Here is a 27,592-nt window from a genome sequence, read left to right as displayed (position 1 = left end):
TCCGACGCAACCCTCGGCAAATCAGAGTAGGGAGGGACTAGCAAAGAGGTCAATTGTACCTCTTTGCCAGCTCTGCCTGCCGGCGTTGGCCTGGAGCTCGGGAGCTGGGTAGGAAGTCATTCCCGCTGGTTGTTTGCCCGCATTCTCCGCCTTCCTCAAGTCGCCTAACCAATGAGAGAGCTACGGGCGGGCCGCCGTAGGACGCTTCCACTTTCCCGTGTCTGGGAGAGGTTAGCCAATCAATGGGAACTTGATGGTTGCTAAGAAACATTTGAGTTTGGCTCCACCCATGCTTAGGGTTTTGGCCAATGAAAATTTAGACTTTGGACTGTTGCCGCGAAACCAGTGAGATTAGTTCCACCGCCTAAATGTTTCGGCGCCTGCGCAGATTGGGGAAAGTTCTGGAAGACAGCGGAGGTGCCGCCATTTTGCGGGAAGAGGAGAAGCTCCGACTGCAGTGCTGCTTTTACTGCTGAGACTCTGGAAAATAGCCCTGCTTCGCGCCCCCAACACACCCAAAGGAACGGAGGAAACCGGGGCCCCCTGCGGGGACCCGGAACTGGTGAGAAACCCCGAAACCTGGTCTCTCCGCGACGTCACCTATGCGTGACGTCGGCGCACGGCGCCTCCCCCTGACGTCACAGGCAGAAAATGGCGTCAAGCGCAGAGTCAGGCAAACTTTTAAAAACAAACAAAGAAAAATTGTTTACTTTGATTTGGAAGTGTTCGCTACCTAAATGTAGCCCGCTGGCATGGATTTAGGGATCGGCACCCTCGTGGGTATATCTCTTAATGGTGAAGGTGCTGTCTTAAGGATCCCAGTGACTGATATCTTTCCAGGTCCCCCTCTGCCCTGACGTTTAGGGTCGTCCATACCGGGGCGGTCTGACAGAGCTCGCAGGTTCGGGTTTCAGCTCTTAGTGCTACCACTCCGAGAGAGGCTAGGGAACTGAGATTTCTTCCTCAGTCTTCAGTCTCTGGAAGACTCGTGTTCACTCTGTCGCCTCGGGGCTTTCCCTCTTTTTTTAACCACACATTCCGTGGCTGTACCGGAGGATAGTGAGGCTTCATAAGAGGTTTTTAGCATGGGACACTGGCCCTCGCAGAGACCATGCCAGTCGGTTGCTTATAGTAAGGACCATTTTTTGAAGTGTAGCCTTGGCTTGTTACGCAGCATGGGGAATGTTTTTTATCTTACTGCTCCTGTTCTTAATTAAGCTGTCTTCAGTTTGGAGGTGTTTGTGTCCAGCTCTGTGACTGTGGACCCAGGAGGTGATCACCCTTTGGGACTCAGCATGTGGTGAATTTTGCCTGAACTGAGCTGACAGTGGTTTTTCACTCTCTTTTGTCCCTTAAGCAGTGGGGCCTAAGTTAAGTGCTTGTTTGGGTCTTGACTGTGCGTTGATAGAGCCCCGAGACTTGCATGATTGTGGGCCCGCCCTTAATGCAGTTTTTGGAGCTGGGATGGACTAAGGCTCTTACAGTGTCTTAATGGATGGGATTGAATGGACTTTGACCCATGATTTGGGACATGGGAAGAGTTTGAAAACTCCCAGTGTGAAAATGCATGGTGTTTGGGACTTTACTGCTTCTAGGATATCTGAAAAGATGCACCAAACCTAGTGAGATTTCATTTCAAAATGTGCTGGTGTTGTGTGTATCTTTGTTTAAAGGGACTCATTCATTTCTGAGTACCTGAGTGAAAACTTTACTTGATAGGTGGTGGTTCGTTTGTGGACTTAAGTGAAAGTTTTTGTGCGTTTAAGTAATTCCTACTCTGTACTAGCAGTCAACAGAGAGCAATTACTGAAATCCGAAGCATTTCATTTGGGGAGGAAAAAGATTGTAAAAATATAAAGAGGAGCTGTATGACACCTAGAGAACTTGTATAGACCTGGCAGCGAAAATGACTGGAAGAAACAGAACATCAAAACCTTTAAAGAACCATTTTTCCACAATAGGCCAAATAGTATGTATTAAAATTAGCCAGGTTCCTAATATTTTGAAGTATATGCTGCCTCATACCTAGAAGACACATAATAAGGTGTGACTGAGGGGAGTAATTCTTTTGATAAACCTGTCAGAACAATCATTATTCAGATGAGTATGTATTTAAAACTAGACATCTTGGGGTGCCTGGCTGGCTCAGTCTGTAGAGTGTGACTCTTGAACTCAGGGTTGTAAGTTTGAGCACCATGTTAGACGTAGGGATTACTTAAAAATGAAATCTTAGGGACATCTAGGTGGCTCAGTCAGTTAAGCATCTGACTTCGACTCAAGTCATGATCTCACAGCTTGTGAGTTGGAGCCCCACATCAGACTCTGTGCTAACAGCTCAGAGCCTGGAGCCTGCTTTAGATTCTGTGTCTCCTCTCTCTCTGCCCCTTCCTGGCTCATACTGTCTCTTTCTCTCTCTCAGAAATAAATATTCAAAAATTTTTAAAAACCCCCAAAATCATAAATAAATGAATAAATAAGTAAATAAAACTAGACATATTAGTATGCTGTGTCCTCTTCTTTTTAAAATCTTTAAAGTTCTGGAAAACAGCATGGAGGTTCCTCAAAAAACTGAAAATAGAACTACCCAATGACCCAGCAATTGCACTACTAGGCATTTATCCACGGGATACAGGTGTGATCTTTTGAAGGGACACATGCACCCCCATGTTTATAGCACACTATCAACAGTAGCCAAAGTATGGAAAGAGCCCAAATGTCCGTCGATGGATGTATGGGTAAAGAAAATGTGGTATATATATATATATATATATATATATACACAATGGAGTATTACTTGGCAATCAAAAAGAATGAAATCTTGCCATTTGCAACTACGTGGCTGGAACTGGGGGGTATTGTGCAAAGTGAAATTAGAGAAAGACAAAAATCATATGACTTCACTCATATGAGGACTTTAAGAGACAAAACAGATGAACATAAAGGAAGGGAAACAAAAATAATATAAAAACAGGGAGGGGGACAAAACAGAAGAGACTCAGAAGTATGGAGAACAAACTGAGGGTTACTGGAGGGGTTGTGGGAGGGGGGATGGGCTAAATGGGTAAGGGGCACTAAGGAATCTACTCCTGAAATCATTGTTGCACTAAATGCTCATTTGGATATAAATTTAAAAAAATAAAAAATAAAATTAGAAAAATCTTTAAAGTTAAGTTGTAAAGTACAGGAGAGAGAGGTAATTTGATCGACTTGATGAGACATTAGACTTAGAGTCAGGGGACCTTAATCAAGAGTCAGCTCTTCCATTTGAGCTTTGTGGCTCTGGGCAGTTCATAAAACCTCAGTTTTTTTCATTGTGCATTGGGTCTGACAGCTGCCTGTGACATACATTACCTTTGGTTGTTAAACAAACGTATGATGTTACTTATAATAAGCAGTTGAGTTCACCGGTTTTTAGACACAGCTATTTAATCTTGATTTGAATTCCATTTTAAGTCTTAAATTTGTCTCCAAGTAATTTTTTTCTTTTCTTAACTTTTTTTTAAGTTTATTTAAAAAAATTTTTTTAATGTTTATTTATTATTGAGAGACAGAGAGAAACAGGGCATAAGAAGGGAAGGGGCAGAGAGGGAGACACAGAATCCAAAACACGCTCCAGGCTCCGAGCTGTCAGCACAGAGCTAGTCGCAGGGCTCGAATTCATGAATCATGAGATTATGACCTAGGTTGAAGTCAGATGCTCACCCGACTGAGCCACCCAGGTGCCCCAAAGTTTATTTAGTTTTGAGAGAGAGGGAGAGAGAGAGAATCCCAAGCAGATTCTGCACTCTTGGCACAGAGCCTGATGTGGGTCTTGAACTCACAAACCTCGAGATCATGACCTGAGTTGAAACCAAGAGTCATATGCTTAACAGCCTGAGCCACCCAGGTGCCCATGGCTCCAAGTAATTTTTATTTTATTGTTTTGCTCTTTCCAAGAATCTTGTTTCTGAAACAAGCTTAGTTCAGTGCCTAGCAATATCAGGTACTGTAAATGACAAATGGAACGATTAATTTTATTTTTGCATCACTTAGTTTATATTAGTATGTTTATACTCATTGTTAACTCATCAAAATAGGCTGTGGGCTTTGAGGGCAACAAGGACAGCATCATTGGATAATGCATTGGCTCCTTTAAAGAGGGCAAAGCCCTTGGGGATATGGAAAGTCTGGTTATGATTAGCTTCCTTGTACAGAAATTCTTCAGATTAGTTGGAGGGTTGTGTTTTTTTTTTTTTTTTTGTCAGATTTACTGAGATATAATTGATCTAAAATAAAACTGTACACATTAAAGTGTACAATTTGATGTTTAAACACCCATGAAACCAACACCCCCAAAAGTTTCCTCTGCCCTTTTATAATTCTTTCTTCCTTTCCCCTGCCCACCTCGTCCATCCCTAGGCAACCACTCATCTGCTTTCTGCCAGTACAAGTTAGTTTGCATTTCCTAGAATTTTATATAAATGGAAGCATATGGTATATACTTTATCTGGTCTTATTTTTTTCACTCAGCATAATTATTTTGAAATTCATCCATGTTCTGTATATTGATAATTCCAGACCAGTATTTTTTTTTTTTAATAATTTAGCCTACTGATTTTATTTGATATCTTCTGGTTTTTGTTTGTTTGTTTTTTAATTTGACAGGCCTGTGGTGGACAGTCTTGGGAAGGATGATTGCTAGGTGTGAAAGCTCGGGGGAGGCAGGAAGTCTTACCCTGCCTACCTAGACAGGCTTCAAAGTGGAATTGGTTAAGCCTGTCTTAATCATAATCTTTCTGAGTTACCTGAATTCTAGTTGCTGTTGTACGCAAGATGCTTACTGATGAGTTGCCTAATTATTGATATTTGAGTAGGGTATGTGGGGGAAAGAGCTTAAGGCAGATCTGCATTCTGGTGTTGTTTTGTCTTGTTCCTGATTTGTACTCTTTCACTTTTACCTTTTTATTGGAAACGTGTGTCTGTTTCTGTGATTGACGTGTAAACCAGTTACATATACAGAATCTTGGAACTGTAGAATGGAGGCCTAGCGTCTACTGTAAAATGAATAGTAATTTTGAATACCAACGCTTTGTTTTCACAGGACAGGGTCCGTATTGTAGTTTCTTCCTACCTATTCAGTTTCCTTCTCAACCCTTGAGCTTTTCTGAGCCACCGAGCTGAACTAGTTAAGGTTTATAATGTACAAAAATAAACCTAGAGTAAGCAACAGCCAGGAAGATCCCTTTGGAATTCAAGAAACAGAACTGTATATTCTGAAGTCTGTTTCTTGGAGAAGGAAGGGAATGTGGGGTGCCAGAAGGGGAGGAAAAATACGAGTTTCTCACATATCCATGTCTTCTCCTCAGATCTGCTACGATGGCGTCCGATGACTTTGATATAGTGATTGAAGCCATGCTGGAGGCTCCCTATAAAAAAGAAGAGGTAATACTCCCCACTTCACTCCTAGAATTGGGTTAGTAAGAAGCAGCAGTTCTAGGTCATCAGTTTCAGCATTTTGTGAATCCTTTTTTCCTGCTTGTTTATTATGTGTTGTGGCTATTCGTAAAAGTCATAGTCTTTTAGCGCACCCCGCTCTCCAGCTCTCATATTCAAAGACATGCTGGCAGAGAGGCTCCCATAGCTGGAGGTGTGGGGGAGAGGTTTGGGCAGGGCATAATGTGCTAGGAATTAGTACTTTGCTCAAAGCTCTCAGTGACACACTAGAAAGTCAATGTATCTCAAACCTAAATAATTTCTCACTCTCCTGGGAAATAGATGTCAGTGGAACCAATGTTGGGTAGCTAAAGTTTTGACAAAATCTGTCACTCTGATCTCTTTTTGATTTTCTCTCTTCCTATTTTATTCCTTTTGTTAGGAGATCGGGTGCCCAGAAACTGACTAGATAATTGTGAGCTTTGATTTCATAATCAAATCTCTGTCCACTTTTGTTCTTTTGTTGCCCAGTGGAATGTGTGTGTTGCCACCTTGTGCCTTGTGACGTTTTTCCTGGCTAACCCTTTAGGATGATCAGCAAAGGAAAGAAGTTCAAAAAGATGGCCCCAGCAACACCAACGCCAGCAGCAACGGCAACAGTGGCAGTGGTACCAGTGGGAGCAGTGCCAGTGCGGAGGCAAGCAAGTGAGTGTGGTGTGGAGAAATGGGCTGGCAGCTGGGGGAAAGGAAGCAACCATGTCCATGAGAGAAACAGCCAGAACAGGGAGATGGTTGCTTAGAAGACTGCTGACTTTTAGTGATGGCTCCACTGGGTCCTGGGAATAACGGTGACTTGGTTTGATGTTCTTCTAGTCTTCACATTCCTGCCTAGATTTGTGGATTTGTTCTAGCATCAGTATATTTTAATTGAATAAAACAGCAAGAGGACCCCTGATTTGGAGACAGCAGCTTTGGCCTGGCTTTGGGGGGGAAACGGCCACTCCAGATGCCTGACAACATCCAGGGCTGTGTGCAAGCTCGTGTTGCGCGGTTACTGTGAACTCCTGCCACGTCATCTTGGGCACTTTGGTCTTTTACTGCCGTTCCACCCTGGCCTTTCTTTTGTTTCTTTTCCTTGGGGGGAGAGAATAAAACATTCTCAATAAGTTATCCCCTCTTTCCCAGGAAAAAGAGGAGTCGGAGCCCTAGTAAAAGCAGGGATAGAAAGCGCAGGTAAGTAATTGTGGGGACTTTTGGATTTTGAGGATTGCTATAAGTGGAAAGATACCAGGGAAAGCTCTCCATCAAAGGCCAGAAGAGGTTGGTTTGTCCTTCAACAAACTCAGTAGTGCCTTCCACCTATAGTCGCAGTCGAGATCGGGACCGGCACAGGCGGAGAAGCACTCGGAGCCGAAGTCGAGAGCGGCAGCGTCGCCACCGCAGCCGGAGCTGGGACCGTCGGCACAGTAGTGAGTCACGCAGTCGGGACCGGCGGCGTGAGGATCGTGTGCGTTACAGGAGCCCGCCACTTGCCACTGGGTAACGCCTCTCACCAATCTAATGGCTTTTGTGTTGTAGTCTGGATAAAACCAGTGTGCTGTGCTTCCTGCCTGGGGATGCTTACAACCTGATGTGATGGGCAGGAGACCTTGTTATTGGAGGGGTGGTGTTGAGAATTCCCGTGAGGTGAAGTGCTGGAATCTGGTTTTCTCGTGTTAGAAGACTGAGCATTGGACTAGTGCGAATGACATTGAATGACACGATTTTCCGTTTGTTGTTCTCTGTTCCATAGGCGTAGGTATGTGCACAGTAAGAGTCCTCATTTCAGAGAGAAGAGCCCAGTCAGGTGAGTGGATAATGAGCTTTCCCAGGGCTTGTGAGGTGTGAATAAAAAGCCGTTTGAGCTGGAATACAGGAACTTGTAGTGCTTGAGTGTAGCTAGAAAACAAGGACTGTGTATCGGAGCGGGTGTCTCAATAAATTGTACTTGTTCTTTAGGGAACCAATTGATAATCTGAGTCCCGAGGAGCGTGATGCCCGCACGGTTTTCTGTATGCAGTTAGCTGCCCGCATTCGGCCTCGAGACCTGGAGGACTTTTTCTCTGCTGTCGGCAAGGTAACCTTCCCTCCCTTAGTTTTCGTCCATGTGGCCTATTTTCTGTCCATCCTCCCTTATGCCCAACTCAGGATTTCCTTCTTGCCCCGGATAGGTTCGTGACGTCCGGATCATCTCAGATCGGAATTCCCGTCGTTCTAAGGGCATCGCCTACGTAGAATTCTGTGAGATCCAGTCTGTGCCACTGGCCATTGGGCTGACTGGGCAGCGGCTGCTTGGAGTGCCCATCATTGTCCAGGCCTCACAGGTGAGCAGGCTGAAAACCTGACACAAGAAGATGGGGTTGAAGGTGGGAGGTATGGGATGTGACCCGTCATTTCCTCCTTGCCTAGGCTGAGAAAAACCGACTGGCAGCCATGGCCAACAACCTGCAGAAGGGCAGTGGTGGACCAATGTGCCTCTATGTGGGCTCCCTGCACTTCAATATCACTGAAGACATGCTCCGGGGCATCTTTGAGCCCTTTGGCAAAGTGAGTAGAAAGTGATGGAAACCTCTGAAGGGAATTGGAAAAAGTGGGGAGGGTGAGTGTACCTCTTTATTCTGACCACGATTAAGGCACTGCATCCATCGAACGGGCATGTAGGTCCACACTGGGAAAGTTAGGCTCCATCTTTGTCTTCATAGTGCTCAGTAAACAGGTCAGTCAGGCACCGTGAAATCAAATAATGGGGTGCAGATTAAGTAAGGTTGGTCAGGAGAGGTGGTTTGGAAAGAGATGGCATTTGTCTCTTCTTTAAAAATTTGGGGGCCCCTGTGTGGCTCAGTCGGTTAAGAGTCTGACTCTTGATCTCTGCTCAGATCATGAACTCACAGTTCATGAGATTGAGCCCTGTGTCGTTGGGCTCTGTGCTATCAGTGAGCCTGCTTGGGATTCTCTCCCCCTCTTTGTCTACCTTTTCCCCGCTTGAGTGTATGCATGCACTCTCTCTCAAAATAAATAAGCTTCAAAAAAAGAAAAGATTTGGGAGAGTTGAAATCAATTGGCTGGAAGGTTAGAGGTAGTGTGAACAGTCAGGTAGGAAAGCTCAAAGGTGGGGGTTAGCCCAAAGATTGTTAATAATTTCCGCCTCTTCTACAGATTGATAATATTGTCCTGATGAAGGATTCAGATACAGGCCGTTCTAAAGGTTATGGTTTCATTACGGTAAGTTTCTGGTCTTGAAGTTTTGAATTTCAGCGTGGGTTTGTCCACTTGTCTGATTCTGCAGCTCAGCCTCCTCCTCCTCCTTTAGGAACTGTCTAAATGACTCATAAGCCCTGGTGCCTGAAGCTTGGACTAGCCTTCCTCCCCTTGAGATGAGTGCATTGCTTGAGATCTTGGCTTTGCTCCCACACTCTGTCAGTGGCCCTGGCATGGGGGTGTCCAGGAGTTCAACCAGCTTCCCTGGTGCTGCAACTTGCTTTTTGGGTAATAGTAATGATTTCAGGCAGCAGCTAAAAGGTTGGGGGCATGAGGGAGGTTAGATGTGGGCTTTTGTAGACATGCTTCATGGAATTGGTGTTTTCATGATAGTGGGAATAGAGATTTATATTTTTTTCTGGCACTATCCCATTTGAAGGAGTTTCTCCACTGAGAAATATCTTTATGTTTAAAGACAGCTATAGTGAGAATAGTGGGGCTGTGTCTTACCTTTTCCTGACACTGTCACAAAATTACTTCCAGTTCCCATAACTGGTTCTTCCAGCCCTGTGTGACTCCAGGCTGAAGACTGGCTGCCAGCCACAGAGTCTCACAGAAGCTGATATTTCCTGGGTTTAGTCCAGGAAGCATACACCCCCCACAGTTGCCTGCAGGGCAGAGGAGAGTTAGGTTGTGTTCTGCACAGGTGAGGTATTGCTCACCTCAGAAGTATCCAGTAAAGGCAAGCCACCTACACCACCTGCCTAGGAATTGTCAGTACCAACGTGCCAGGCCCTAGGGCAGGTGCCACCAGAATAAACAAAGCCAGCTCTGGTATTCATGGTGGCAAGTACCTCTTCTAACACCTTGTGTGACTCAGTTGCAGAAAAATGTTGGTGAGGCCTTTTTGCCCTTGCGCTGCTGCCTTTTTGATCAACACCCATGACACTTAAATAGCAGACTGGAATCTTTTCTACACTAGGCAGCTCTGGTGACGCTGATGAAAGGGACTGGGGAGTGGAGCCCTCTGATCGACAGCACTGGTGTAGGCGTAGGGGTGGGGTGCAGTCTTGCTCTCCACGCCAGGGTGCGCTCCCCCCTGCGACTGAACTCTGGAGTTCCAGATTCCTTTTTCTTGAGTGAGAACTGAAACTGACTAGTCCAAAGGGCTGAGATAAAATAAAAGTCCAGGAGTTTGGGCCCCTTAGCCTGTCTTACTTCCATTTTATCTGGTCATTTGTGAAACAGTCTGTCAGGGTAGGCACTCTATGGGTAAAGATTTTTTTTTTTTTTTTTTTTTGTGTTGTTAGGTTTTTAGTGTAGCTGGAAGATTGAAGTGATTGCCATTTAGTCAGTTGGAAAAGGTCCTTTTTACCCCATTTTGGGAGGATGGGGACTTTAGGTCACATTCCCTGTGACAGAAAAGTTTGTGCCATGGTGAGCATGCAGTTTTCCTGGGATAGCGAGACTAGGGAATAGTAGTGGGGTTTTGAGAGCATGTCTGTGTCCGGGAAGTGACTGATACGGCCTGGGTTTCTTGTAGTTCTCAGACTCCGAGTGTGCTCGGCGAGCCCTGGAACAGCTGAATGGCTTTGAGCTTGCTGGTCGACCTATGAGAGTTGGTCATGTGACTGAGCGACTGGATGGTGGCACAGACATCACTTTTCCGGATGGGGACCAGGAGCTGGATCTGGGATCAGCAGGTGGACGTTTGCAGCTCATGGCCAAATTGGCAGAAGGTGGAGAGAGTTTCTCTGCAGAGTGAAGAACATGGGGTTGAATTTTAGATCGGAGGTTGGGACTTAACCCCACCTTTTCTTTCCCTTTTAGGCTCTGGAATGCAGCTGCCTACTACCACAGCTGCTGCTGCTGCTGCTGCCCAGGCTGCTGCTGCCTTGCAACTGAATGGGACAGTTCCCTTGGGGGCCCTGAACCCTGCGGCTCTGACTGGTAGACTTAAACTTGGGAAAGGGAGGAATTGGGTTGGGGCCTGGAAAGAAGGAATACTATGTGCTCACCAACTCATTGTGCCTCTCTTTTTGCAGCTCTGAGTCCAGCCCTGAACCTCGCCTCCCAAGCAATCGCCTCCCAGTGCTTCCAGCTTTCCAGCCTCTTTACCCCTCAGACCATGTGAGTCTCAGGGTCTGGTATTCATGGTAGCAAGTGCCATGTCTTTGGTTATTTTCTTTCCTTTGGTTTCCCATTTACCTCTTCTCCTTGCCATAGGTAAATCAGTGGCTCAGTACACTGCCTCCCTGTGCCTCTGGGTGCCACTCCCTTTTCCACGTCTACCCTTCCATGGCCCCTTCTCTCCATTTTGTGGACCAAGCTATCCTGAGGGCGTGGATGTTGACTCTGTGGGAATTGGGGCCACCTTTAGACTCCAAGAAGAGCTCCTGCCCAGGGCCCCATCGGGAATGGACTCTGCTGAGCAAAGCCAGTAGTTGAAGAGGACAGAATCTGCACCTATATTGAACACCTGTTTTTTCGTGTGTGTCATCTCCTGGGATGACCTTCATTGCTCTCTCCGACCAACTCTTAGTGATTCCTCGATTCCTCCCCCGTTGGGAAGGCCGTAGGGCATTAACTGAGGGAACTAACCTCTCTCCTTTTCCTGTACTTTTACCCTACAATCTGTTGAGGAAAACCCTTGAAGACCTCTAGTCCAAGAGGACTTTGCAGTTTGGAAGGTGAACCTTGAAAGTGCTGGCTTGCTGCTGCACAGGCCCTGGAAGATGGCATGGACATGAACATTGTGAAGCCTTCCTTGGGTCTCAGCTTGAGGCCAGAACTGCTACTGTGGGCTCAGCCTCTTACTGAGAAGTATGGGAGTAATCTGTCCTGCCAGGCATTTTGGATGTCTTAGGGGCATCCAGGAGTTGAGTGAAAGGTGGGGTACTTCTCTAGTAGGTTCCATCTTCCTCTGTATAGTTTTCCTTCCTCCCAGGTCTTTCCTGTGGCCCAGGGTGGGAGGATGGAGAGGAGGCTGCTATTCTCTACCACTTCCCATGTGCCTCTACCATGGGCTCAACCCCAGCTGTTAAAGCTGCTCCTGTCCCCTACCTGGGCACATGTGAGCCCTTCTCACTGGATTTTATACCCTTGTGTCTGTGTACATAAAATTGTGTGTGTGTGTGTGTGTCTGTGTGTGTGTATGTGTACACGTATACACATACACATACACATACGTATAAACTTTGTATAAAAGGCAAGCTCCACTGTTGTGGCGGCTGCTGCCCATGTGTGTGTGGTCTCAGTCAGTTGGTGTATCTGTCTGATGTTAATAACTTTTCATGAGCCAAAACCGTGAATGGTTCTAGGATATAAAACATTTGTAATGCCTTTCTGTTTTTTCCCTTTGATTTTGTTTTATCTAACGTTCTTTAGAAATTAAAATGGACGAAAGGCACACGCCTGGATGGAGTTCCCAGTCTGTATCTGCATTACACCTTTAGCCCCATTGTCTCCTCCGTTTGTCTTCATCTTAACTATTTCCAAACCTACCTTGCCCACTGGACACACTTCCCAAGGCTGTGTCTCTGCGTCTAAGGGACAGATCTTGTCTTTCCACCAGATGGCAGTGTGACAGTAGCACATTCTGCTCCTCAAGTGGCTAGAGGTGTTCGAGATCTTGAGCAGCTTAAGTACCAGGGAAGCCTAAGCTCACCAGTTTTACCATTAGCCTCTGTGCCCGCTTTTGGCCCTCTTTGTAATGGAAATCCCAGTCTGGTATCCAAAGGGGCTTGGGGGTCTTATATCAGGGCTCCCCAGGCCTTAAATCTGCTATTCCTTGGTCAGTCCCCTCAAGTCTTGTTTTCCATATATGGCTCTGCTTGAGATAACACAGGCTAGGACCAGTGAATTCCAGAAAGCTGAGTATCCCAGGAATCGCCCTGAGGAAGGGGATGCACATCTCTTTTCTCTGCCGGCTTTGTAAGATCTGTGACAAGGGGCCTGCCAGAACCTGGCTCACCAGTTAGGGACCAGCCTAGAGAAGAAGGTCTGAGGTTCAGGGGCAGAGCTCTGTGGGACTCCCCCATTCTCTTCTGGTCTCTATGGCAACAGAATGTTAAGACTGTATTGTCATGCTAAAAATATGGATAATTGCTGTTAGGTTTTAATTTGTCAGCTCTTAGACTTCTAACCAGAGTGAACAGTTTTTGGTGATATTAGCTTCTGGGGTTGCTTTTCACACAGAAGTATTAAGTACTTGGTGCCTGCTTGTGGTATAAAAGGCCACTGGGACCCAGGACTAGGTCTTGATTCCTCCTATCCCAAGTACTGACCAGGCCCGACCCTGCTTACCTGCTGAGATCAGCCAAGATGGGGTGTGTTCACGGTGGTATGGCTGTATAGGCTGGTGCAGCCTCATTTGCTGCTACGGTTGCCTTTGCCACCACCTCCACCCTTTCCTGTTCTAATTTGCTCTCTTGGCCCGGGGGATAGGACAGAGGATACATTGTTTTTAGGTAGCAGCTGGCTGTGGCCCAGTCCCCCTGTAGTTATTGATTTGGCTGCTAATGCATCCTGAAAAGTACAGTGTGGACCATTTTTGTTAGTCATCCTGAGGCAATGGACTGGGCCGTCTCATGGCAGTTTTGAACTCTTCCAAACCATAAATACCCACAGGCTTTGCCTCCCTACCCTCCTCAGATGGGTGTCTATCTTTGCTTGGTTTCCTTATATTCCCATCCTTGCCTCCTTTGGTCTTCCTGCACTTCGGTTCCTGCCACCCTTCTTAGTTCCTCATACAGCCTCTTGTTGGGAGAGGGAGCGTGGTGGAAGTGAGGAAACATCTAAGACAGTTACTCTAGTCTTAATCCGTATAAGGTGACAGCATCTAGTGGGTGACAGCTGGAGTCACTACATGTGACTCAGTGCCTTCTTGTTACTCATGACTGCATTGGAGGTGGTTGGAGTAGAGAGGAGGGGGCAGCAAACAGCCTCTGTGCCCAGCCTAAGGTAAAAGAAACCTTCAACCTCTCTTGTCTGGGCATGGCACCTGGGGCGAAGGTAGAGGAGAGACTGACCCGGATCCTCTACTAGCATAGAATTTCCCAACTGTCCTCAGTTCTAAACAGATGTTCACCTGACATTTGGCTTCTAGCCCATGCTTCTGCCTTTTCTAAGGCAGTGGTGTTTTCCTCCCTGTTCTCTAAACTTCTTTGTTCTTGAAATTGAGTTTCTGCCTACTTCCTTCTTAGGTTCCAACAACCCCCGATGTGAGCTACCAGAGGAAGCAGGTGTTTACCCTTTGAACCTTTAGTCCTGGTGCTTATGCAGAAGGAAAATAAGTTTACACCTTGAAGGGAGATGGTCAGCCGCAGCCTCTCCTTTTTCTGTTAAGGAAGGGGTCTGGTGAGAATCCGGAAGTAATATTTAGACAGGGAGAAAAGGCTGTCCTGGCTTCGGAAAGTAGGAGGGGGTATTATGATGACTGTTAACATCGGTGCAGGGTGGTCCCGTCGTTGTGGGTTAGGCATTGTTCTAATCACTTCGTATGTATAGAGTTGCTTCAACCTCACAGTGACCTCTGAGGCAGACTCTTTTATCATCTTTGTGAACAAGGAAGAGGCTACCCAAAGTGTAAGTAACCTGCCCTGCGATTACACAAGTGAGTTTGGGATTCCAATCCAGGCAGTCTAGCTTCACATTCCTGGATCCTAATCTCAGCCTGCCTCTTGTGGAAGCCAAGGCCTTGGAGTCACTTTTCCTGTCTCTGTACCCAGAGTTCTCAGTATGTCCTGAACTTTTCCTCTTCCACGTCTGCTCATCTCGTTCTCTTTTTGCTCCTCTCCTGCTGGTTAAAATCCTGTCCATTAAGACTCTGAAGCTTTGCTAGTTGGTTTCCCTTTTCAGTATTCTTTGTCCCATTAGAAGTCTCATTCTGTCTTTATTTACAGTTCTCGACTACAGTTCTCTACAGTAACCTCTACTAGTAGATGGTGATAGCCCAATGAGACAAGGCATCAACATGTCTTTTTCACTATTGCTTTCCTTCGCACATATTAGATGTCTTGAATTAATTTCCCCTCTGTTCAAGTCAGAGCTAAGCTTTCCAATGTCCATCCTGGCCTCCTCCTCCATTCATTCCTCACCCTCCAAGAGAGAAAGCAGCTTTACTCTTTTTGGTGTTACCATGGTAGCCTGTGATGCTTTGTCAAAAATGCTGCTTCCCATCCAACAGAGACGGATGTTTCCATGGCAACCAGGTGAAGTCAATAGTCATGAGCTGGATCCAGGAAAGAAATTCTGGTCTCAGAACTGTGTCTGAACCTTCTGGCTTCAAACATTCCTTCTCTTCTCTCCCAACTCTTACATTTATATCCAGAACTGATGTGCTCAGTGTGCTCTTGGTTGAGAGAGCTCTGAGAGGTGAAGCAGACCAACCAGTTTAGATCATACGGGAAGGTGGAGGCAAGGAAAGAGCTGACCATAGCTCACTTTTAAAAGTTGGATGAGTTCTGTTAGCTTTCCCAGATGATCTCCTCTCAAGAGCCCTTAAGGAGTTGGCTGCAGTTACTGGAGAGCCATTAAGCAGTTATTTTTTAGGGCAATGGTAGATGGATGAGGGCCCTGAAGACTGGAAAGGAGCCAGTCAATGCTAGATTGCAGAAAGGAGAAGCAATGACCTTGGAAATCAGAGACTTGTCAAACTCTAGCCAATGTCCCAGAAAGGAAGGGAGCTTCAGTCAGCTTTCAGGCATCATGAAGCCTACTTGTTTAGAATGGGTGGTGCCGAAAATTAGCCTTTTCTGAACTGGGTTGGGCCCAACCAAGTCAGGAGACCTCCACCCTGTAGCAGAATGGTCACCCTCTGGGGCAATACCACATGGTTCAGATAGCTCTTCTGTCACAAACCAGCTGAATAAACTTGGATGTTCATCACTTCTCTAACCTCGACTCTCCTTCTGTAAAAGGGAAATGATGACAATAGTACCTGTCTCAGGGACATTGTGAGGATGCAATGAAATGATTGTGCTGAGGGCTTAGAACTTGATAGCTTGTCATTACTGCTTGTCATAGCTACTGCCATCACTATCCCCATTCCTCTGGATGCCTACACACTTGACTCTCTACCTGACCTCATCTTCCAACCTCAAAGAATGCTTAATATATGCAGGGAGAGAAGTGAAGGTGAAGCAATGGTGAAAGTAAGTCTCAATTGTTCCTGGACTAAAGTCCCAAGCTCCCTAGGTCCTGGGTCACAAGCAGCTTAGTTTTCAGAAAAACCAGTCACACTGGCTCAATCTCTTTTTATGCCTGAAACTATAAATCAGAGCGAGATGGCTTTGAAAAATCAATGTGATTCTCTCCCTCCCCACCCCCTCAGGTACCTTCAGGGTACCTAGTGCCCTTTGCTTTGTCTGGCCGGGGAAAATCCTAGTGGTGTCTGCTACAGCCCTTTGCTTAACCTCCCTCCTGACCTTCCGCAGGTGCTCCTGTAGCACCTGCCATCACTGGTCTCCAGAACTCTGACAATTTCCTTTCAGATAAATGTTTTAAATCAGCACAGGTACTCTGCCTAAAGACATTATAACCTGAACAAACAATGGAACACTAGGCAGTATAATACCATCACTGAGGCTTTGGTTGCCAATCACCCCCCTCCTTCCCCATCCTCTTCAAAACAACACAACTCACAGGGGATTACCTGTGAGTCCTATGGGAGGCAAGTTGGACTTTGTGGACTGCAACTTAAATACTTTTTTATTTATCTTTTTAAGCAATCTCTACACCCAGGGTGGGACTCAAACCCACAACCTCAAGATCAAGAGTCGCACGTTCCACTGACCAAGCCAGCCAGGCACACCTTAAATTTGTATCTCCAGGTTGCTGCTCTGCTTGAGAGGTTAGCAAGCTGTCTGGATGCCTGAATAAGGGACCTGGACACAGGTTGTAAAAAGCATTACTTCCACAGCTCATTTGTATAATGTTTGACAAATTACAAAGATACTTGGATTTGTATTTAGTCCTTATGACTATCCTACAAGGTAGGTAATGTTATCTTCATTTTACAGTTGGGAGAGCTGAGGTTCAGAAAGGCAAAGACGTTGAGAGTGGTGTCCTCCATCCAGAAAATCGTGGGACTAAGTGCTAATTAAAATGTTTGCAAGGCCCACATTGAGTCTGTATTTGCATCTTGAGTCTACAAGGCGACCGAGCCATGGAGCATGGCATCAAGCTACATACAGATGAGGGGCACCTGGCTGGCCCAAAGATGGGTTGGGCTGGTGGAGTGTGCGACCCTTAATCTCAGGGTTATGAGTTCTAGCCCCACATTAGAGGTAGAGATTACCTAAAAAAAAAAAAAAAAAAAAAGATGATAAAGTACTAAGCAGCAAGATGCTGCTTATTGGTTTTGGGGTCCCTTGACAACTTGGCTGTACCATCCACCCAAATTTGGCTGCCTTCTTACAGGAAGGGTATTTACCTCACATGGCGGGCTGCCCACCATGTCTGTGTCTCCTGTGCATTTGCTCATGTAGTTTCACCACAGGGAGTTTTTTCTTCTTTCCCCCATCTATCCACAGCTTACATATATCTGTTAAGGCCCAGCTCCTAAAATCTGTCTTTAAATTCTGTTTCTTCCTTTCAGAATTCTTAGAGCTCAGGACATAGCCCTCAGATAGTCAAAATGTGGTACAGTTTGCTGTTGTTGGCCCTGGTAGTGCTATTACCACCTTGTCCCATCTCTCCAGCTCATTTGTAAGCTCCCTGAGGGCAGGGATAGTGTCACCTGTATTTGTTTTTCCCATAAGGCCCAGCACAGTGACTGGCCTATGGCAGTACTTGAGGGGAACAACAAGTATTTGTGGATGAAAGTCTAGGAAAAATTGACTTAGACTGATGTGGATAGAATTATGCTACATTAATAAAAAGATGTATATGTATGGGTGGACTTTCTGGGAATGAGGGTTTAACCCAGAAGACTTGTGAAACGCTCTTCCACAACTGGCAGCCTTTTAGAAGACGAAAGGGGCGCCTGGGTGGCTTGGTCAGTTAAGCGTCTGACTTCGGCTCAGGTCATGATCTCGTGGTTCGTGGGTTCGACCCCATGTCAGGCTCTGTGTTCACAGCTTGGAGTCTAGAGCCTGCTTCAGATTCTGTGTCTCCTTCTCTCTCTGCCCCTCCCTGCTCATGCTATGTCTCTGTCTCAAAAATAAATAAAACATTAAAAAACAGTTTAGGAGAGGAGAGACCCTGCCCAGTCTCTCTAGAGAGGGTTAGATGCAGCAGGGCACAAAGGCCCAGCTCTGAGCAGAGGCCCAGAGCAGAGAGATGCTTTCCAAGATGCAGGGCAGGCCTCATCTCTGGCCCCTCAGAGCAGAGCACACACAGCTCATGCTCTCAGCCAGTGAGGAGGCCTTGTGGGCCAGAAATCATGGGGGTCACAGGGGCCAGCTGGTAAAGGAGCAGAGACAAGATTGCAGTGGTTAAGAGGAGAATGAGGGCAGAGAAGACCTTACCTGGCACAAGCAGCTCAAGCCCCAGGGTCCTTTGCTGGTCTCTCACAGCGGCCCAGACCAGCAGCCTGGCACTATGCCTTGATCAGAGGGAGGTAGAAGAATGGCCTGGCTCTCGCAGAAGACCCCACTTTCCAAGTCTGACGGGAGCGTGGCTTCAGCTTCCGTCTGTTCTGAGCTCGTCCCTGTAGGCGTCTGGAGGGAACACACAGATGGGTTGGGCTGATGGGACTGGCTGAGTTAGGGGGAGGGAAGCCTGTGGTGCGTGCAGTCCCCCTCCTGGGGGAGGCCCTGCCGCCACCACCATCATCTTCAGTATGCATATTTTCAGCTTCAGCCACGTGAAAGGCACTGGACCTTTTTCCCCATCCGCCCCTTTGGCCACATTTAACCACTGGTGGTAGTCTTCCACTTTAAAAGCCCTCCTCCTAGGGCACCTGGGTGGTTCAGTGGGTTAAGTGTCTGACTTTGACTTGGGTCATGATCTATCAGTCTCGTGAGTGAGTTTGAGCCCTGCTCAGGCTCTGCTGACAGCTTAGAGCCTGGAGCCTGCTTCAGATTCTGTGTACCCGCCCTCCTCTGCCTCTTCCCTGTTCACACTCTGTCTTGCTCTGTCTTGCTCTCTCAAAAATAAAGAAATGTTTAAAAAAAACAAAAATCTCCTCTTGGGGTGCCTGGCTGGCTCAGTTGGTAAAGTATGCTACTGTTGCTCTCAGGGTTGTGAGTCTGACCCCCCGGCGCTAGGCATAGAGTTTACTTTAAAAAAAAAAAAAAAAGGCCTCCTTCCTTGGCACTGGCCACTATCTGCACAATTCTAGTCCTTCCATGGCCTGCCTCTGTGGTGGTTACATCTCCACCTTCTTCTTTCTCTAGAACATCAAGGCTGTGTTTTGTTTTACATTATTTTATTTAGTTTTTGAACAGGTGATATACGCCATAGTTAAACATTCAAAAGGAACAAAAAGGGCACACGATGAAAAGTACACTTCCTACACCTGTCTTGCCCCCACCCAACTGCCCTCCCCGGCAGCAATCAGTAACATCCTGGTTTGTCATTTGTTGGGTCACAGACCCCTTTGGCAATCTATGAAATCTATGCACACTATTCTCAAGTGCATGACTGCATGGGCACATGAATTGTCCCACTTCACAAGAATCACAGCCCCTAAAGCCCATGTGTGATCTGAGGCAAGGATCCCAGCCAGTATTGTATCCTCTCCCTTTGTACCTCCCTTAGCATGATTTGTGGGGCCTGGGGCAAAATTAAAATGCAGGGCTCCTCACTCAAAGATTTTCAAGGCCGCAATAGCAACACATTCTACTGAGCACGGGGTGCCATGTGACTGCTGCTCATCCTTTCCTCTGGCTCCTCTGCTGCCATCTTTTTTTTAATAAAACGTTTTTAAAAATTTTTAAATAATGTATTTATGTTATTTATTTTTGAGAGAGAGAGAGAGAGCATGAGCAGGGGAAGGGCAGAGAGACAGAGGAAGACACAGAATCTGAAGCAGGTTCCAGGCTCTGAGCTGTCAGCACAGAGCCCGACGCGGGGCTGGAAGCAGTGAACCACAAGATCATGACCTGAGTGGAAGGAAGTGGGACACTTAACCAACCGAGCCACCCAGGCGCCCCTCTACTACCATCTTTATGGGAATTATTCTCATTTTTTTATCTTTTGCCCTAACTTGTTCTGAATTTCAGACCCAGATCTTTGGAGAGCTGCCGAAACCCCATATGGATATTCTTCTAGCATCGCAAACTCAAGAGTCTCCAAAATGGATCCATTTACCCATGTCCTCCTCTGCCCTCTAACTCCCAGTTCCTCACCCACCACCTAAGACTCCCGCCTGTACCCAGTCATCGCAGTCCTGACTCATACCTGTAGTGCCTCTCCTTTCCCACTGCCTTCTCCCTATGGTCGGCACTTCATTACCTTCCAATATGTAAAGTTAATTGCCCGCTAACCTCAGCTTCTCAGGCCTTATCTTTGCTGCCCCAGTCCATGCATCTCTCCCAGCCTCCTCTGCCCAAGGACCATCCTGCTCATGTCACTTCCATACCCAAAGACCTGTGGTGACTCACTGCCTGCAGGCTTGGGCACAAACTCCTTTGCCTGCTATTTAAGGTACTTAAAAGTAGGGTTCCAAACCTTCTACTCTGTGCTCATCTCTTACCCCCTCCCCTTAATGTCCCTAAGGTTTCAACCCAGCCATCTGTCTTTTAATGGGCCCAGTGTGTTTTTATGCATTTTACATTTTGAAGTGGCTCTGTTCACGGTCCCTAGAGTTTCCTGGCCTATTCCCCCATAGCCACGTAACTTCTCTGGCCTTTTCACCACAGCCACTGCCCATGGCCCCGGCCATCGTGTTGCTTACATTTCTTCTAGTGACCTTCTTCTTCTTCCCCTCATCCTTACTGGAGCGGGGACCTCCGATACAAAGCTGGATAAAATTAAGTATCAAGCAGACATGAGTGGGATCCCTGCTCTGTTGCTTACTAACCTCAGGCAAGTTACTTAAACTGTTTCTTCTACAGTATAAGAAGTAGTAATACCTTATATGGTCCTTAAAGAATTAACAGAGAAAAATTAATAAAGTCCTTAGGATAATGTCATTATTCATATTACCATCTCATAACCACTGATGCTGAACTGGTCCCCTTGGCTCCTTCCCACCAGCTACAAGGACTCGGGAGACATCTCATCCCTCCTCCATCAAGCTCTGGGAACCTGAGTGGGGTGGAGTGGAGGCCTGGCCCTCAGGTACTCAGGGAGCTATACTGCATGTCTGGGGTGAGGGGAGCTGCTGCCTCTGCTCTCTTTGTTCAAACTCGTGGCTCAGGCAGCAGAAGACGTGGGCGTCCCCAGGGGGAGACACTGACAGCTTCAGTTCTCACACAGGCTCTGCAGGTGACAGTTGGGAGGGTGGAGGCCTGCCAGGGGAGGTGCAGGCCGTCCCCATCATGCCCCAGCTGATGGGCCTCTCTGGTGGATGTGGGCCCCACCTTAAACCAGCCCAGGACAAAGCTCTGTATAGCTCTAGGTGCTAAATGTAGCCTCCAGCTTACTCTGCAGAATAAGGTGGTGTAAGGAGATGAGGTCTAGAGTCTATGGACCTGGTCCCATTGTTTCATTAAGTCACTAAATTACTTCTAGTATTTCCTTGCTCCTCTCCAGGGTTGTCTGCTCATTTACAAAGCGACAAGTTGGACCCAGCGATCTCTAAGGGCCTGTGGCTCCTTGTTACAGACTACAACCAAGACTGAGTCAGTTCTGAAGCCTCTGTAGAGGTAGGTTTAGGTTCTTTGCTCCTCTGGGCCTAAGTTTTGTCTCTAACAGTTTCCATCTACATCTATCCCTTCTGCAGGGCTTTTGAGAACAGAGTCAAAATGAGCAAATGTAGTAGAAAAGTTCTTTATTGAAAAGGGAAGGGTGGCTCTTTTGCTGGGGCCTCCTGGGCCCAGGGTGCTGCCTGCTCAGCTCTTAACAATGGCATCTGAAGGCAAGAGTCTGTCCAAACCTTACCTTAAAAGGGAAGTGCCATGATGTAGTGGTAAATCACAGAATCGATTCTGAAAAATGGCACTTCCAGGCCTTTGCCTTTAAGAACTTCTTAAAGGCAAAGTGGACAAGTGCAGCAGATAAGAGCCAGCACGTTTTGGGAAAAGTCTCAACGAAGCGTCTCCAGTGTTTTTTACCTTTAAGGATGTCTTAAAGATGAGGCGTGTTCCCGCAGAGAACTGTAAAGGGGTCTACCAAGCACTTTTCCAGTTCTCACTTTTAGGGTCTCTTTACAGGAGAGGTGGTCAAGCGCGACTTAATAAAAGTCAAAGTAGCTCACGGAACTATATCCCCTCCTGCCCGCCAGAAGCCGCCTCGCTCGCAGGTCTGCGTCCTCGCCTTCTAGGCGCTCTTGGGCGGGGAGGTAGCCAGGGCACGCGCGTGGTGGCAGGGCTGGGGGCGACGCCCACCAGGGGCTGGGGGCAGGGGGCCCGCCCCCCGCGGCCACACCCGCGCGCCCTCGGACTTTTTGGTTTCCTAGATGGTCTTCACAAAGGAAGCCGGACGGGGGCGGGGCGGGGTGAAGGGGTGAGCTGAGGGCGCGGTGACCATGACGACCGCGGTGGCCATGACGACCGCGGCTCAGAGCACGGAGAGGTCGTGACACGACCTGGAGCGCTGCTTGAAGAACTTGGCGTTGCGCGGCACCAGGTTGGCAAGGAAGCGCTTGGCCTTCTTGGTGAGGCTCTCGCGGCGCGCGGGCGGCGCGGGGCCGTGGGGGCTGCCCCACTCGGGCCGCGGGCCCCCGGCACGGCTCCGGCCCCGCCGCAGCCGGATCTGGCGCACCGCGCCCTCGAAGAGCTCCCGCGTGTTGTGGTGCAGCGCCGCCGACGTCTCGATGTGCTTGCAGCTCAGTGTCCCTGCCAGGTGGCGGCCCTCTGCAGGAAGGGACAGGTTGAGGAGCCCGCGGGCTACACTGGGCCCGGGGCGGGGCCAGGCAAGGGTGGGCCTGGGGAGATGCCCGCTGTGCAGTACAAAGGGGTCCTAGCAGGTGAATCTCTTGCAACTGAGAACAGGCAGGGATCAGGTGGAGGGTCTTGGTGGTGCCGAGGGAAGGAGATAAAGGGGCCTTGGCGAAGAGGTGAGGAGTGAAGAGAAGGGGTTCTCCGGCGCTAGACATGGGTATTGGGAGTCTGCCCTTAGCCTGTCCTGGAAGGGTAGAAGGGCCTTGTGGAGAAGAGGTCACTTGGAATCTCCCCTGAGATTGCTAGTGTTAATTAGGTCCAGGATACTCACCCTCCAGTGAGACCTCCCGCGAGCGGGCTAGGTCGCTCTTGTTTCCAACGAGGATGACGGGGAGGTCGTGGTGGGGCCTCTCAGCCCGGAGCCGAAGTAGGGTCTCTGGAACTTTGGAGAAGCTTCGTCGGTCGGTGACTGAGAAGACGATGAGAAAGGCATCCCCGGTCTGAAGGCAGTGGTCCCGCAGCCACCCCCCTGCGTCCCCCTGCATGTGGGCAGAGAGTGGTGGGATGTCAGGGCTGGAGGCATGGGAGAACCTGTTCCCCACCTACATCTCAAGGATGAGGAATCTGGATGTGAGGGAGAAGCCACCTGCTTAGGACAGCAGAGTTAGTTAATGGCATAATCTCCATCCCTAGAGTGTGTTGTGGAGGAGAAAGTAATTTGTAATGTGAGCCCCGCATGGGAGAATTGGGGAGATAGGGTCGTAGGCTAGGGTAGCCCATCCTACTTTCATATGCTTAAGCTCTTAACTTAAAAATGAATGCTCTTCAGCTGTATGTAATCTGGCCTCTCATTTCTATGTGGTAACCATTTTTGTCCAAATATTCATAAATCCTCACTTATTTCCCTTCCCTGATATTCCAGAGCCCTGAGCTCTTGTCCTGTCAGGTAAGACTCTTCCAGGCTGAAACACATATGGATGGGGTCAATATCAGGGTGTGTAGCCTGGCTTGCAGCTTCAGGGTTTGTCAAATTCAGATCCTAACTTTCCTCAGGGTCAGAAGATCCTGGAAAGACAGCGGCTCTCAGTGCCGTGGTATGCACATTGATGTGGGCCTTTGCTCTCTGGATGACACATATGAAAGGTCATACGTCCAGTACATATTAAAACCAGGGCCTACAGAGCCACCCGCCTTCAGCCAGACTTTGCCCCTCCCCAGCTCTCCTAGGTTTCATTGCCTGCTTACAGCCGTGTCTTAGTTCTTACCTGTTCCCAGATGTCATAAACAATTAGAGTCACTTCCTCCTTATCCACCATGATGCGTCTTTCATAGGTATCCTCTGCTGGGAAATAAGGACAGGGAATAGAGCCCATCAGGAGGCTCCCCAACACTCATGAGACCTGGTAACCAGGGAAGCCTCAGATCCCAGCACCAGGGACCCCCTCCAGGGAGGTTGCCACAGAAAGCATTGAAGTAACTTCTCTTAGGTTTTGGCCTCTGGGGGCTGCTCATGCCTCTTGCATCGCTGACTAGGGGTCCGCAGGTGCCTTTGACCCTTTCAGGGTTTCCCCTCCAAATACCTGGGTTCTCTGGCTCATGAGCACTATCTCCCTGGAGACCGCCGAAAGTGCCTGCTAGGGTGCTCTTGCCCACGCCGCTCTCCCCTACCAGCATGACCTTGAAGATGCCATCTTGTTCGGTGGGGGCTGCCTCCCCCGAGCCCAAGGAGTCAGAGGAGCCAGAGGATGAGGCTTGAGGTGGCCAGTCAAGTTCATCTATAGCTTGGGCACGCCGCAGCTGGTGCTTGTAGGGAACAGGCATACTGCCTCTTCGTCTGGGTGCCCCTGGGGCCGGTGGTGGCCCACCCCGGTCCAACCCTGCCAACAGCTTCTCTGGCTTCTTCAGCAGTGTGGCATCTGTTTCTGAGGCGGGGGGTAGGCAAAGAGAAGGAAGCTATGAGTGAAGGTATGCCTGGCCATCTGCAGAGGGCTCAATCCTGGCTGCTCTGGCTTCAGAGGCCCAGCTGATGACCATGCCCCAGAAGGAGCTGAGAATCTTTGGTCTGACTTCTTACACTGAATTCCCTCAGAAGCCTGAACTGGTGGGGCTCTGAGGAGCTAAGCTGAAGGCTTAGCCAGTGTGGTTCCAGCCACAACCTGTTTAAAACATGCCCCATGCAGGGGAGGCACCTGTGCGCAGGCTCGCACACCCACTCCCTCTTCACACTGACACACAGGCACACCCCCAGACTAGGCCTCTGGCCCTGAGGGCTGCCCCTGTTTCCACCAAGAGGCCCTGCCTTCCACTGCTTCCGCACTGGTTGTCCCCACACTGGGGAGGGGCACAGGGGATGAGAAGCTGAAGCTGCTGCCCAGGTTCTGGGGGGTGGGTACTGGTAGAGTCAAAAACTTTGTGGGGAGCCTATGCCGAGGGAAGGGCCTTTGCTCATTACGATGTGTGCATTGGGTCCCCCTCCACGGTGTGTGAGAATTGCCGCCTCTTTGCTTCTTCAAATGGCCCTCTAAGTGAGCACTCCTGGTGCATGGCTGTGTGTGAGAACCCTTCTGCATCTCTGACCTTCCCGTGAGTTCCAGAGAATCTTGTGTTCATGGTGAGGTAGAGGGAGGGAGGGAGAGAGGGAGAGAGCGGGAGCATGAGCGAGAGGGAGAGTGACAATGCATGGGTCAGGGTAACTGGAGGAAGAACGACAGACACAACAAAGGGGGATGGAGAGAGGCTGGAAATAGCCCAGGATCAATACTTGGCTGGCAGCCAGGGCCTCCTCGAGCCAGTGAAACCCTTACAACAGGTCCCCAGGGTAGCCCCCAGCCTGTGATTCCCAGGCTTGTGGGCTGCCCCTTTCCTTTCCCCCATCCCTCCTGCCCATCCCAGCCTCATGGGAATGAGGCTGACCTAGGGGCTAAGCACCAGTTTCCCCAGCGAAGCCCCGGAGTGATGGGGGGTGGGGGTGTTTAGGCAGCACTCCGCAGCCCCCAGCCCAGCCCAGCCTCAGTCCTGGTGTGAGCGGGAGGTTTCTCCACTTCCCGAGTTGCTGTTTGGGTTCAAGCTCCGTCGGCCGCCAGTTCTGACCTCCCCACCAGAGCTTCAGCTCCCACCCTCCGTGGTTTCTGCGGGAAACCTGCCCAGCTCAGCCCTCACCTGGTATGGGCGTCCCGGGGGGGGAGGCCTGGTGGCTGCCGGAGGGGCAGAGTGCTGTGGTTTCTGTGTCTGTGTCCATGTCCGTGTCGAGGTCCGTGTGCATCCGCGTGCGTGTGCAGCCCAGCCGCTTGCAGTCCCCGCTCCCTCACTCAGCAGCACTGTCAGCTTTTCCCTTAAATACCACCCCCATTCCCCCCCCCAACACCTGGGGAAGTTGTCCCGCCCCCTGATGAGGTCACACATGCTAATGAGCAGTGATGTCAGCGGGATTCCCTCCTTTCTGCCGCCCCCCCGCCCCCTTCCTTTGTGTGGCTTCCCTCTGGGAGCACACACACTGCGGAGTCTGGCTAAGACCTGAACAGACTGGAGTCAGAGGAGCAAAAGAGACAGGCATTCAGAGAAGTGGGCTGAGGGGTCAGTGGGTAAGGGAGTGGAGGATGGCCGGAGGCAAGGACCCAGGGACTGGGAGTCCAGGAACCAGGACTGTGCGTCATTTGTGTACTCTCAGCCTCCCAGCCCAGTGTCCAGGTCAGAGTGGCTGCTCAGTGGCTAAATGGAGGGTCTGGAGGCAGAAACCAAGAGACACCGGTCACCCTGGCACCAAGCTTCCCCGTCACCCTCTCCTTTCCCATACCACCCCTTCTGGGTTAAGACACACCAGAGTAGCCACTTCCCAGCTGGGCCCCTAGGCAGATGGGGGCGCTAAGGAAGGGGAGATGGCTGCCTTGTTTGGGCAGCTTCATTCTGTCACTACGTTTAGGTGGATGTGAACCATGTGGGCTCCCCTTCTCTCCCTCCCTGCCAGGCCCACCAACCTGGTGTTAGTACACAGAGCTTAGCCCTCTAGAAGTTCCCAGTCCCAAGTGTCAGCCCCCTCTCCACACTCTCCAGGGCACCACCAGGCCTCCTGGACTACACGATGATGTCTGCGTCTTTGTGGGAAGCCAGCATGGCACCTCTCCTTTACTGCTCCTTTTCTGCCAGCTTCCTTTTCCCTGAGTGCCAGATCCTTTTTCGTGTGGAAAGGCCCTTTCCCTTCAGATCAGTTCTTATCTTTCTTCCCGACGCTGCAAGCACCCAAACATACCTTCTGATTTTCTGGCTCCTCCTCACCCCATGTTTGCCTGGTGCTGTGTGAAGCAGCTTCCTGCATTATCTCCTGTCATTCTTATGACCTGAAGGCTTAGAGTGGTAGGGGGGTAGCCTGTCCCCAAATCAATCATCAGCTGGAAAATGGGGACACCAGGATTCCCACCCTGGTTCTTCCAATGCCAAAGACTGTTTTTCATCTGCCTTGCTGCCTTCTTTGTCTTAAATATTCCAACTGTCTTCTATTATTTGGAACAGTCTGTATTGTAATCTTCAGGGGACTCCTCCAATGGAAGAGACAAATAGTAATCATGGACTAATGTGCAGTAACACTTCACTGACCGGAGATCTACTACGGGGCAACGTTTGGGGTCTAGGGGGATCAGAAGGGACCCCTGAGCAACTACAGTACTTACATACTTTACTCATTGGATAGACTCTCCAGGCTTCAATCACAGCTTCCCTTGTCCTTATTTACAATTTCAGTATGTGTCTATGTGTTCCTATACTCATTACAGGAAATTACAGAACATTAGAGTAGCAAGTGACCCCTGATCACCCAGTAGCAAGGGCAACAACACCACAAAACACTTTAAAGGTGTCATAAGCATTTAAAAAGTCGTCTAAGAGCATTTTGGCAAAAAGGCGAACAGCTTCCCTGACACTGTTACAGCTTCTGAAAACATTGTTATAGAGAAGCCATTGGTTTCTATGAATGATCCTCAGCCATCTGGAAAAATGTGTGTTCTATTGCAGATGTGCTG

The 27,592-nt window shown here is 48.8% G+C and overlaps 2 protein-coding genes across 10 annotated transcripts; one reads left to right on the top strand and one right to left on the bottom strand.

The window, feature by feature from the left end:
• The first annotated feature begins 271 nt into the window (after positions 1–271).
• RBM23 (RNA binding motif protein 23) lies at positions 272–21,526 on the top strand. Of its 7 annotated transcripts, XR_006218740.1 has the most exons (15): positions 291–562; positions 5,346–5,421; positions 6,002–6,117; positions 6,598–6,645; positions 6,778–6,951; positions 7,205–7,258; positions 7,411–7,528; positions 7,623–7,775; positions 7,861–7,998; positions 8,608–8,673; positions 10,193–10,388; positions 10,480–10,599; positions 10,695–10,779; positions 10,876–16,545; positions 16,671–17,543. XR_006218740.1 is itself a non-coding variant. In XM_042989366.1 (14 exons), the coding sequence occupies exons 2-14, from the start codon at positions 5,356–5,358 to the stop codon at positions 19,864–19,866; spliced, it is 1,383 nt and encodes a 460-aa protein (XP_042845300.1). In that variant the 5' UTR covers positions 286–562; positions 5,346–5,355; the 3' UTR covers positions 19,867–21,526. The 7 variants fall into 7 exon arrangements, 6 of the variants coding, with proteins under 6 accessions (XP_042845303.1, XP_042845300.1, XP_042845304.1 ...); XM_042989366.1 differs by lacking the exons at positions 10,876–16,545; positions 16,671–17,543 and adding an exon at positions 19,818–21,526 and having other exon boundaries at positions 286–562; XM_042989368.1 differs by having other exon boundaries at positions 10,876–17,543.
• On the bottom strand, positions 10,290–27,068 carry REM2 (RRAD and GEM like GTPase 2). 3 transcript variants are annotated; one of them, XR_006218742.1, is made up of 7 exons: positions 25,740–27,068; positions 24,161–24,502; positions 23,846–23,922; positions 22,912–23,119; positions 21,813–22,553; positions 18,120–18,311; positions 10,290–10,403 (listed from the first exon to the last, which is right to left on the bottom strand). XR_006218742.1 is itself a non-coding variant. In XM_042989372.1 (5 exons), the coding sequence occupies exons 1-5, from the start codon at positions 25,840–25,842 to the stop codon at positions 22,258–22,260; spliced, it is 1,026 nt and encodes a 341-aa protein (XP_042845306.1). In that variant the 5' UTR covers positions 25,843–27,068; the 3' UTR covers positions 21,504–22,257. The 3 variants fall into 3 exon arrangements, 2 of the variants coding, with proteins under 2 accessions (XP_042845306.1, XP_007098155.2); XM_042989372.1 differs by lacking the exons at positions 10,290–10,403; positions 18,120–18,311 and having other exon boundaries at positions 21,504–22,553; XM_007098093.3 differs by lacking the exons at positions 10,290–10,403; positions 18,120–18,311 and having other exon boundaries at positions 21,505–22,553; positions 23,846–23,919.
• Between the last annotated feature and the right edge of the window lie 524 nt (positions 27,069–27,592).

Source organism: Panthera tigris, chromosome B3 (assembly GCF_018350195.1).
Source record: "Panthera tigris isolate Pti1 chromosome B3, P.tigris_Pti1_mat1.1, whole genome shotgun sequence".
In the NCBI taxonomy this organism is placed as follows: Eukaryota; Metazoa; Chordata; class Mammalia; order Carnivora; family Felidae; genus Panthera; species Panthera tigris.
Note: the sequence above shows the minus strand (reverse complement) of the source record. Positions and strands in the feature narration are given on the sequence as shown.

Excerpts from the sequence above, each read along its gene's own strand:
- RBM23 (XM_042989366.1), top strand. The coding sequence starts at position 5,356 with ATGGCGTCCGATGACTTTGATATAGTGATTGAAGCCATGCTGGAGGCT. Across the intron at positions 5,422-6,001 it reads CTCCCTATAAAAAAGAAGAG|GATGATCAGCAAAGGAAAGA; the intron begins GTAATACTCCCC and ends CTAACCCTTTAG. Across the intron at positions 7,999-8,607 it reads TCTTTGAGCCCTTTGGCAAA|ATTGATAATATTGTCCTGAT; the intron begins GTGAGTAGAAAG and ends CCTCTTCTACAG.
- REM2 (XM_042989372.1), bottom strand. The coding sequence starts at position 25,842 with ATGCACACGGACCTCGACACGGACATGGACACAGACACAGAAACCACA. Across the intron at positions 23,120-23,845 it reads TTTATGACATCTGGGAACAG|GGGGACGCAGGGGGGTGGCT; the intron begins GTAAGAACTAAG and ends GCCCACATGCAG. Across the intron at positions 22,554-22,911 it reads GCGGGAGGTCTCACTGGAGG|AGGGCCGCCACCTGGCAGGG; the intron begins GTGAGTATCCTG and ends CCCTTCCTGCAG.